This window comes from Choloepus didactylus, chromosome 12 (assembly GCF_015220235.1).
Source record: "Choloepus didactylus isolate mChoDid1 chromosome 12, mChoDid1.pri, whole genome shotgun sequence".
In the NCBI taxonomy this organism is placed as follows: domain Eukaryota; kingdom Metazoa; phylum Chordata; class Mammalia; order Pilosa; family Megalonychidae; genus Choloepus; species Choloepus didactylus.
In genome coordinates this window covers 61,657,901-61,669,965 of record NC_051318.1, presented here as the reverse complement: position 1 = coordinate 61,669,965, position 12,065 = coordinate 61,657,901, and the positions used below count along the sequence as shown (strand labels likewise).

Below are 12,065 nucleotides of genomic sequence, written 5' to 3'. Positions count from 1 at the left end.
TAGAACCAAAAATTGTGCTCCAGAATTGCAATAGTCAAAGCTGGGTTCTCTTTTAATGTTTTGAAGTTTGGGGACTTATAGATCGCCTTGTAATATCTGTCATAGCAACTTAAACGTGTTTAATATTAGATTCTGAGGTAATTTTTAGTCCATTTGGGGGGGTTCTGGTACACTAGATTGCACCCAGTCATTCTGCTACAGTAGGAAAGCAATCAATCATGGGCCTAAATGAGCTAACAATAAGAGATAGTTGGCTGTTTGAACGAGTTCCACTGTACGCTTTAAATTTGGCAAAATGATACTATTTTGAATTTACTTTTAAAAGTAAGGATCTGTTTGAGAAAAAAAAAGTTGATTAAAAACTATCATTAGAAAAAGTATTTTAGGACCAATGAACTAAATTATGATGAAGAGATTCTTAAACTGTCTATTTGAAATAGGACCCAATAGTACTCTACTATTCTTTAATAACTTAGAATTAACCATTTTTGAAGACATGGCTTTGGATATAGAGTTGTGTCTGTGTGGTTTGGGAAGGACCCCTCACCACTGTGAGATGCTCTGTTCCTCTTACTTGGTTTCCCGGCTTGTTTTCTTGTTCACTTGGTTGCTTAGTTTCTGATAGGCTGTTGGCTCTGGATAGCATATTGAGTAGGGAATAGTGACATATATGATTTTTGAGCATGTTAAAATGAACACTAAACTAGCATTGGCATTCTTGTAATTACGTATGTTATTTCTTTATTCACTTTCAGCTTGATCAATAAGCTTAAACCTGGTGTCATTAAGAAGATCAATAGATTGTCCACACCAATAGCAGGTCTGGTAAGTAAAAAATTATCTTCAAAACCAGATTTCATTGTCTTTGAAATGTAGAAAGGTGGCAATTGGCAGGTTATTTTATCTGCAATTATAGAAATTTGGTTTGGGGTTTCTGCCCTGTTTTAGGTGCTGTCCTAGTAGTATCTTTAGTTCCTCTCTCTCTCTGTTCCACTTCTCCTGGGAGACTTTTATTTATTTTTGTATGTTTGTTTTGATTTTTGTGCCCTCAAACTTCATATCACCCCTTTCTTGACTTATTTCTTCCCCAAATTGCATTTGTTTAGGATTGCATTCTTTCTGAAGCTGAACCCTGTATACATTGTGGACTGGCTGACGCCAGGGGATCCCCAAACTGCTAGGTGCCCACCAGTTGTTAGGTTTCTGCTGCTTCGTGCTTATGCGTTACGCTTACCCAGCACACAGATGTTAAATGTATTTGCAAAATACTCAAGACCTGCTAGCTCTTTTGCTTAATGTAATAGGTTTCCTACCACGGTCCTGTGTGATGTTGCGCAAGTCCCTCGCTTCCTCTTTGCCTTAGTCATATTATCCATAAAAAAAACTATGGATGATTCCCAAGAGTACTTCTAACTTTGAATTAAGAAGTCTATATATGCAAAATACACCCCCCCCACACTGTCATTATGTAGATATTTTGGTGGGCCAAGACACTAAAGAGACCAATAATAGAGCGGGGGCTATATCTTTGGAAATAAATGATAATTTATAATTAGGCACAAATGATAGGTAATTGTTAAAAAGTTGGAAACACATAAGAATAAAGACTGATGATAGGGGTGAGTTAAAAAAAATCATTTTTACAAAGCACTGAAATTGAAGACAGTGAATACCTGGAATGTAAAAACAAACTCTATTATCTTTGGAATATTTAAGCTGTTTATAAACATTCAGGAATCTTCTGTTTTGCCATTCAAGTATTTGCAGATGTTAAGGGCATGTGTAATTAAAGGTAGCAGTGCCAAGATTTCTGCATTTGCAGGTGGCATGAAAATCTCATTGAAATCTTGACAGGAATACATTGATTGCAGAGTGCTTAGTGTTGGAAAAAATGTGTCTAGGAGAGAAAGAATGAAGAGTTTTTATAATTTTCTTCCAAAATATAGAACATATGTAAGGTTCCCAGGGCAGTAGGTGCCCAAGTATCAATTCTCATCTTTTTACGAAGTTACCTCTCTTCTGTATCTATCTTGAATAGGTGGCTGGCATCATATTTTTATTTGTCCCAAATTTTGTTAGGTAGAGCTTATCATATATATTTTCTTCTAGTAATATAGTAAGCAAAAAGAAGGAATTAGTGATTAAAGGAATAAAATTAAAGAAATTTTAAATTTTCTAGGTGGAAACATTCAGTTTAATAAAATAACCTTCATATGACAATAATTTCTATGAAATAATGTCTGTGTACATTAAAAGTTAGACTTATATTGAAAATATTCTCTATATTTTCAAATGACTTGAATTATTCTTAGATAGTTTAAATTGTCATTTCATGGATCAATTGCATGCATTTTTAATGAAATTAGCCTTTGATTGCAAACACTCTGCATATTTGGAAAGCTTGAATTATAGTGGTTTGTTGTTGGCCACTAGAGGTTTTATTCAATCTCCTGATTCTATGATTAAATGAAAGAAAAAAACGTGTTTTGTTTTTATTTTTAAATCCAAGGATCTCTCCAAGTATTTCTATTTCAAACATCAAAAATTCTATCTAGTTAGGATTTTATCTGTAGAAACTGAAATGAAATGTGTTTCCGGTATATGAGATAGGAGATATGGTGATTTTCCAAATACAGGACTCTGAGCATTTTCAGGTGGATGTTGGAGCGTAACAGTGACCACAGTCGTGGAATTGGGCTAAGCCCAGGTCTTGTTTTGAAGCTGTCATGTCTCATTTGGCTTCTTCCAATGCTGTTGTGTCAGGAAGGTTATGTCAAAACTTCCCAAAGCCTCAATTTCAAGTGTGTATTACAGCTCCAGTATCTGTGTGGAAAGGTTGTTTGGAGGATTAAAAGGGGTGCTCTGTGGAAGGTCTGACATTCAGATAGTCAATGAGTGGTCTCTTGTAGAACATTCCTTTTTTTAACAAATAATTGAGTGCCACTATGTTAAGGATTTTTCTAGTCTATGGGGATGTATTGGGAGAAAAGTGACAGATAAGGACTCTACCATGAAAGAACTTACATTCTAGTGGCATTTGGAAGAGGGGAGGAACATGCATATAAATTAACACATGAACAAAAATACTAGATAATAAGTGTGCTGCAAAGAGTTACAGTAGACTATGACATTTGTTGAACACCCATGAGTAGTTGTGGTCAGACTTTGGAGATGACTTTTAAGAATTCCTTAAGTAGGATATGTCAGAAGCCTTAGTTTTTTTTTGTTTGTTTGTTGTTTGTTTGTTTGTTTTAATTCAGTTTTATTGAAATATATCCACATACCACACAGTCATCCATGGTATACAATCAACTGTTCACAGTACGATCATATAGTTATGCATTCATCACCACAATCTATTTCTGAACATTTTCCTTACATCAGAAAGAATCAGAATAAGAATAAAAAATAAAAGTAAAAAAAGAACACCCAAACCATCCCTCCCATCCCACCCTATTTGTCATTTAGTTTTTATCCCCATTTTTCTACTCATCCATCCATACACTAGATAAAGGGAGTGTGATCCACAAAGTTTTCACAATCACACTGTCACCCCTTGTAATCTACGTTATTATATAATCATAGAAGCCTTAGTTTTTGACATCTGTAAAGGAAGGTGAATATCTGATCCAGATTGTTCACACTATTAATTTTTGCATTCACAGTACCTAATATAGTGACTGATACATATACAGAAATGATTTTTTGAATGAATAAATGAATAAGCAAGCTTTCTATTGTGAAAAAATATTAGGTTTTAGAATTGGGTATTTGATGGAGAGAGAGATGTTTTAGTTAATGCTTGCTTTGAACAAAAAACTCATTTTATTTTAAAATAAATATAGAGTCACCTAAAATCCACAGACTTATTTAGATGTCACCAACTTTACATGCAATTAATGCTTTTGTGATTGCAAGGAACAGACATGCTTTCACGGATGTCAGATGAAAGTGTTTTATTTTAAGGATTTATCAGAGGACTCTCCTGTTAATCCAGTACTCATCCATAACCATGACAGCTGCACTCCATGGGCACCCCATTATCAACAGGAAACCTTCTTCAGTGTTGCTTAGTTGAGGTTCACAAGAGATGAATTTGAATGTATCAGGTTAACTTTTTTCTCCAGGCCACAGATATCTTAGGTCACTGGCCAGCCTCTGCATGGGTTCCCTTAAAAAGAGGGGTCATTTTGATCAAATAGACTATGACCAGGAATGATGTTTCATTTAAGTTCAGGGTTGAAGTGGTCCATGAAGGAGGTTTGTATGGCTTAGGTGCACCAAATTAGGTCAAATACGGTAGGAATTAGACAATTTCTGTGTAAAGGTTAGTTAAGCTGAGCAGTTGTGGTATGCTGCAAACCCCTCCATTACTTCTTTCTCTCTCACTTTCCTTTGGGTAAAATTTTTATGCAGCTCACCTCAACCACCTCTTTGAAGCCAAAGGCAATGGATTTCCTCTTACCCCTGAGCAGTGATGATACGGAGAGAGGTGTTCAGATGATTTAGAAATATATTGAATGCTTTGTTTGAAAAATTCATGTGATTGTTTTCTTTGGGAAGGCAGTGACCATGTTCTTCTGATATTTTCTCCCAGAAATTTGTTTTCCTCACTTGAGTGAGTTTATTTTATAAAGAAACACATTCTTCCCTATCTTTTCTATTTTTTCTATTCTTCACAAAGCCACATTAAAAAGAAATCGAATCAAGAGTTTGTGTCTTCCAGAAAGTTAGCTGGTGTTAAGTGTGGGTATGTGCAAATCACTGAAACTCAAAACTAAAACTGTATTTCGGGGGGGAAAAAACCCAACCCCAGAAGAAAACCCCGAGAAACAGGCAAGGTACTCTGAAACTGAAAAGAACCATTGAACCAGAATAATGTTTACCATCTGATGTGTTAGTATGTATGAAATACAATATGTGCAGGAAACATCAAGGAGGTTATTAATCCTGGATCTTATTGTCATCTTGGAGCTCTGATAATTTATTTATTTTTTTGTGCAAGTAAAATTATATTTATATGGTATTTTTTTTTTACTTTTTTTTTTGTGAAATATAACATATTTACAGAAAAGTGATAACTTTCCAACTATGGTTTAACAAGTGGTTGGCAAATTTCACAGAATGTTATTGGTTACAGTGCCACAATTTCAGTTATTTCCTTATTGTGAAATGTAATGTATATACAGATAAGTGATGACTTTCCAAGTACCATTTAACAAGTAGCTATAGAACAAATTTCAAAGAGTATTACAGTACAACCATTTCAGTTATTTCCTTCTAGCTATTCTAATATCCTAGAAACTTAAAAAAAAAAAATCTTTATGTAAAGATTCAGTATTCATAATCCTTTGTTAAATCCTATCTTGTCATTTGCTACCCCAACCTCTCGTTTGATCACTGTCTCAATCTTCAGGGATATCTGGGCAGTGACAACCCTAACTTGTTCATATTGAAAAGGGGTGTTGACATTTTGGGGAAAGGGGATGCAGGAGGTTGATATTCTTGAAGAGGCTATTGCCTCTGGGTTTGGGGACTTATCTGGCATAGGAACACTCTGGAGGATTTAAGTTTCTGAAAACTAAACTTAGTAAAACTTTTATAGAGTTTCGGATAGGCACCTAGGTATTCTTTAGTATTTTGGGACTACTATTGATTAGGGCTTGGCATACTGTGGCCACTTGGAATATCTAGCTGAAGCTTATGTTAAGAATAACCTCCAGATTGGTCTCTTAACTCCATTTGAAATCTCTCAGCCACTGTAACCTTATTTTGTTACCTTTCTTTTCCCCCTTTTGGTCAAGAAGGCATTCTTAATCCCTCCATGCCAGGGCCAGGCTCATTCCTGGGAGTCTTGTCACACGTCACCAGGTAGACTCACTTCCCTGGGAGTCATGCCCCACATAGTGGGGAGGATGATGAATTTATTTACAGAGTTGGGCTTAGAGAGAGAAAGACCACATCTGAGCAACAAAAGGGGTTCTCTGGAGGTGACTTAGGCATAATTAATGGTAGGCTTAGCCTCCCATTTACAGTCATAAGTTTCATAAGAATAAGTCTCAAGATCGAGGGCTTAACTTATTAAGTAGGGAGTTCCTAATTTCACATAGCATTCTGATAATTTATTTTTATTTAGCTAAAGCAGGGTTTCTCATCCTTGGTACTATGGACATTTTGGGTCAGATAATTCTTGTTTTGGGGGGCTGTCTGTTATGTTGTTAGATATTTAGCAGCATTTGGGCCTCATCTCACTATGCCAGTAACTTCCTACTCCTACCCCATGATTTGTGACAACTAAAATTGTCTCTTGATATTGCCAAATGACCCCTGTGGTGTAAAATTGTCTGCAGTTAAGAACTACTGAGCTAAAGAATCAGCAAAGTAAACTCTACCTCTGTAGATGGGCTAGTTTCCTGACTATAGATCTGATTGATCTAATCATGCTTACCATTTTGACTGCAGATTCCTTTTGAAGAGTGACAGTATTCCAGAAAATTTGGTTTGGAACATTTGTTTGTGTGTGTGCATCAGTGGGCTCAGTGGAAGAATCCTCAAAATACCTACACTTGCATTAAAAACGTGGGCTGAATTTGAACATCTTTGCTCTAAAGCATTATTCTCTCAGATTATTTTCAAGAGTGAAATGTGTAAGGTGTGACCGTGAGGTTGTCTTCTCATTCAGAAATGCTGTACAATGCAGAGAATGGGCAAAGATGCCAGCTGGGTTACGATATAGCCTATATCGTTTCCCAGGTCTTCAAAATGACTACTTCAAGAAATGAGGTGAGTATAGGCCCCACTCTTACTGTCCAATGCCATTTTTCAGAAGATTCTTAGCGGTTAATGTTCTTGCACCTATAAGAAATTGCTTCTGATTCTTTCACCTTCCTTCTCCTACACACTCGGGCGTCAGCAAAGCAATGCAACCTACTCTTCACCAAGATCATTGCTGAAACAGCTGGTTGCTCCCTTCTAGCAATAAAGGAAAGTTTACCTGAGGAATCTCCTGTAAAATAGGAGTATTATGACCCATGTCATGTGCTCTCCTCAAAACCACTCTCAGGTAGTGACTGTATCTATACCTTACTTTTCCCTTCAGTTTCTGACTCTGTGACTGGCTAGTTGTGTGACCTTGGGCAAATTTTAACCTCTCTGACCTCAGCATCTTGATCTGTAAAATGAGGATAATAATCTCTCTCAAAACATTGTTATGATGATGATTTTATTCACCTATTCATTGAAAAAATATTAATTAAACACCAACTAAATGCTAGTCTCCATTATATATACTGGAAGTGTAGCAGTGAATAATAACACTGAATCTGTCATCATGGAACTTACATTCTATTGGGGAGACAGACAATTAATAAGCAAATGAACAGATGCATGTATAAGCTAATATTTAGAGATGAAAAGGGCTATGGAAAACGAGGGAGAGTGGGAGACAGAGATCGGTAGTTTGTGGGAAAGCTCTCGGTAAGTTACAGAATACCATTTACCATTCTTTTTAAGATGGGGGAAGTTGTGGGACACAGGAGCTTTTGGACTCTTTTCACAAATAAGATCAAAATATACAACATCATGGAATAGTGTTTAGGGGAGAAAATCCACTTCTGTTTCTTCTCCTTTCTCATCCAGGTTGAAGTTAAACTAAGAAATATGACTTTAATTATTATTTTCATTCATGGATAACACTATACTTGGTAGGAGACAGGAATAAATTTTGTATGGTTGAAGAGAAAACAAATATTATAATGCAATTTGGATATATTATAGGAATGAGCAGACAGTCTTTGCCTTGCTTGAAAGAGTGGTGACGCTGAGAGTTGCTATGTGCCATCCAACCTGGTTGTGTGTCTCAGAGGGGGCCTCTCACTAGTGGTAATAAGCAGGATACATTTATGAATTTGATATTGGTGTTGAAGTATATAAAAAACTGATAATAAGCAACAATATGGAAATAAATGGAAAGATGGTATTGTAAAGCTAATTAAAATAACCATTTAAAATGTAAGATCCTTAGTGTTTATTTTCTCTTCTGGGATTTTATTGGTGGTTTTGTAGGTTTGTTTGAGGAGATTTCCACCTAGCAAACTTGGGAGAGGCTAGAAACATTCTTTTTGATACTTTCATCCTTGCCCATTGGATTAAGTTGATGCTGGCTGCCACAATCCCCATCTCCAAATGGATGGTAAGTCCACTACAGGGTGAGGAGTATGGAGAGGGGGCAAGATTGAGGTTCCCTCACATAACATGGTTCTGGCACTACTTCTGCCTCAGCTTTGCTTTACCTTTATATTCTTGATTTCCTCACAGTTGATAATTAAAGAAGGAGATGTTTTTTTAAATTACCATGCTCTTTAATTTTGTTCATTTCTTATCATTGGGTTGAAACAATTCTCTGTTGAATCAGATGCTGATGTTTCATTGAATTAAACTATAGCTTTTTATCTTTGTCTTCCATTTCCTAAAGAGACAGTGAGGGTTAAAGGGTATCGATAAAATTGATCAAAACTGCTAAATTGTCTCATTTCTACACTAAAGAAATATTTTTATTTAATACGGAGAGGCCAACCACTGTCAGAAGTTGTGTGTGTGTGTCTGTGTGTGTGTCTGTATGTTTGTGTGTGTGTATGTATGTATATGCCTCAAACACTAAAGTTTAAACCATTCTTATTTTACTAGTTTGTCACTCCCATCACTTTCTTTAAAGATAAAACACCGATAACAAAAAATACTTTTTATTCTAAATAAATTTATAGGAGAGTACTATAGAGTTGCCATTAATAATATATTGTTATACTTGTATAAGAAATAATAGCATAGAAATTAGACCGTTACCAAAAATAAGGTCATCTTATCCATTGAAAATGACATTTTCAATGATTGTTCATTGATTTAAATACATTTTTTGATAACACATATTTTACTGGAGTTTCTGTGGATCACTTCTGTATTTTGAAATGTAGTTTGGGATTATCCAATAATCACGCCCCAGAGGATAGATTGAATGGAGGTGTGCATTGGTTGTCTTCAAGATAACAAATATTCTATATTAAGTATCTGAATGAGTTAATACTGCCATATAAATAAATGAATGATGGCTGAGATATTTATAAAGTTTATTTAGGAAATTTCCTCAAGTGTCTCCTTTTCTCCCCATTTCTCTCCTACTCCCAGTTAAAGATAAGTATCACCAAGAGTGGAAAGTTAAAAACTCAGTGTCAACATTGAAGGTGTTCCCAGTACCCTCATAATGATGTAGGACTGTAAGGCAGGAAACTCCTGTTTTATTTCTAGCCATAATCTCTGAGTCATAGCGTTGGCACAAGTTTAGGAGTACTTCCCTAGAGTTCCAAAACTTGTTTTTAAATCTAAGATGAACATTTATATGTCAAGTTTCAGCCTTGAGGGCAACTTTTTTTTAAAACATTAGTGAATTATAATTGCTAGAGCAACACTATAATTAACTTGCAGAGTTTTAAAACTCGTATTCCAGTAGGATTATGTCTTATATGACAGTTTTATTCAAAAACAAAAGCACTTGGAATGTCTCTCTTTAGGTAACTTTTGTTATGTTGAAATTGGAAAGGAAGAGCAAATGAGGTTGAAAGGAAGAGAAATCCAAGGTGCAAAACTGATATGAGGGCATCTGGTCACCTGATGTAATTCAGGCCCATGACTGTCGTTCCCCTTCTAAGAATATTTATTGAACACCTACTATGTGTGCCAGGCACTATCCTATGAGCTTGGGATGCGGCAGTAAACTATTCCCCTGTAATGGAGCTTATGTGCCATGGGATGGGGCAACAGTGCGGTCAATAAATGTAATATCCTGTCAAGTGTCAATAATTACACTGAAAAAATAAGGTGAATGGGCAGAGAATGATTGAGGTGTGTATGGCAAGTATTTTTGAGAAGGTGCTCAAGGACATCTTGTTTCTGGAGTTAACACTTGATCGGGGAACTGAATGAAGTGAGAAGGGGTGAGTCTTGGGAAGATATGGGGGTAGAGATAGGGGAGAATTTTCTAGACAGAAGGAAAAGCAGGGGTTTCAAGGCAGGATCAACTCAACTAGCAAGGAGAACTGTGGGCAGAAACTGAGTAATGGGGAGAAGTAGGCAAGCAAGATTCTGTAAGGCTTTGTGGGCTGTGGTGAATAGATTGCATTCTACTCTGAGTGATGAGAAGCCATTGGGGGCTCTTGAGAGCAATTTGGTTTGTTAAAGATCACTGGATGCTGTGTGAAGAATGGACTGAAGAAAATCAGGAAGAGAAGCAGGGAAGCCAGTTAAAGAACAGTTTCAGTCATCCAGGAAGGAGGGGATGGTGGCTCAGATAGATGATAACAGTGGGGGCAGTGAGAAGTGTGCACATTTTCTGTATGTTTTGATGGAAGATTGCATAGGACTTGCTTATGGATGAGACGTGAAGTGAGAGAGAATTAAGGGTGTTTGCATCAACAGTTTATTGAGATAGTAAATATGGGGAAGCAGAGAATCAAGAGAGAACCTGTGGAGGATGAGGCATTTTGCAAAAGATTGTAGGTTGGCCCAGCTAAAAAATATGATCAATGTTCATTTTAGATGGTAACATCATGGGAAAAAAACAATTAATGGAATGGCTTGTGATTATGTAGCAAGGAATAAGGTAATCACTAGAAGTCAGCCTTGTTCCACCATGAACAAAAAGCTCTAGAGCAAATGATCACTGAGCTGTTTGACATGGAGAGTGTAGGAGACATGCTGGAGGCTATCAAATGGTCCACGAATGGGTTTTGTTTGACCTATGTGGTGTTTTAAAAATTTGAGCCAACATTTATATACTCTGAGATTTTAGATAAAATCCTCATTGCTGACTTTCCTTGATGAATCTGGTGGACACTTTTAGGTGTAAAAGTGCTGGAGAAAACATGGAGAGAGGGATGTACCTATCTACTGTTGATGAAGAGGCAGAATGGTATAGCCTTTCTGGAGGTCAGTGTGGTATTTCCACAAAAAGCTAAATATCTATGGGCCATAAGGTCCTGCAACCTCAAAAAAAATTGAGCCAAATTTATATACTCTGAGATTTTAGATAAAATCCTCATTGCTGACTTTTCTCGATGAATCTGGCGGACACTGGGTGTACATTCCCCCAGAGCACCGTTAAACTGCGGTGTTGTGAGAGCAGCTCCTGGGACAGGGTGGAGTCTCTGGTTTCCTTGGTCTCCCTGTCACCTCCCTGACGTTATGCTTAGCCCATTTTATTCATTTATGTTACCAGCTTTCTCCTTTTAGGCATCTGTTCAATTCCTGCAAGCTGTCTGCTACTGTGACCTTTATGTAATCATCTTGGGGAAAAGTGAACCAGGTGATAGTGTCTGTAGGGGAGATCTTACATACTTGAGTACCCACCAGTTAGTAAGGTTCCAAAATGTTTCAATCTGTGTAAATTTGGAGAGAGGTTTTTGGCAGTGTGCTTTAGGGCTTTGTACTTGCCCCTTTCCATTAAAAAAGTAAAATGATGGGATGAAAACATGGGAAACATACTTAGACCAGTTTGTCAATGTTGAAGAAATAAGGCATAGCTAATGTAATGGAGATCAAAGTCTGGATTAAAAATTATCTGGATAGGTCCAAGTCTTCAAAAGTGAACTTTATCAGGAATACTGAAGCCTGCATTTTAATTGGGAAAAAAAATCGATCAGGTGAGTTCAGAGTGGTTTTATGTTGTCTACAAACTTAATAATTGTGCATTTTATGCCTTTATCCTTGGGGGTACCCCTCATGGATGTGATTGCTTATTTCTCAATTCAGATTCTTAACTGACCAATGTATTTTTCTTCTACATTTGACTAGCTTGTTCATACTACTGTGTCAACTTCCTGTGCACTGTGAAGTCAGTGCCGCCTGGGTATTTCAGCCATATATGATCCTGGTCCAGTCTGTAATATAGATGGAACAATAAAAAGTATCCATGGCATGTAACAAGAGAAGTTAGGTAAATTCTCTCTATTACTGACCCCTTATTATATGCTAGAAGCTCTGCCAGTCACATTACATCCATTTCATACTGGATCCTC

The 12,065-nt window shown here is 36.7% G+C and overlaps 1 protein-coding gene across 5 annotated transcripts in view; it reads left to right on the top strand.

Annotated features, from left to right (window-relative positions):
- Positions 1–12,065, top strand: part of LMO7 (LIM domain 7) — a 254,282-nt gene that overhangs the window by 126,407 nt on the left and 115,810 nt on the right. For all 5 annotated transcript variants that reach the window (XM_037799816.1, XM_037799817.1, XM_037799819.1 and 2 more), the window contains one exon: positions 756–825. In XM_037799816.1, the coding sequence (XP_037655744.1) occupies positions 756–825 (70 nt within the window). The remainder of the gene's footprint in view (positions 1–755; positions 826–12,065) is intronic.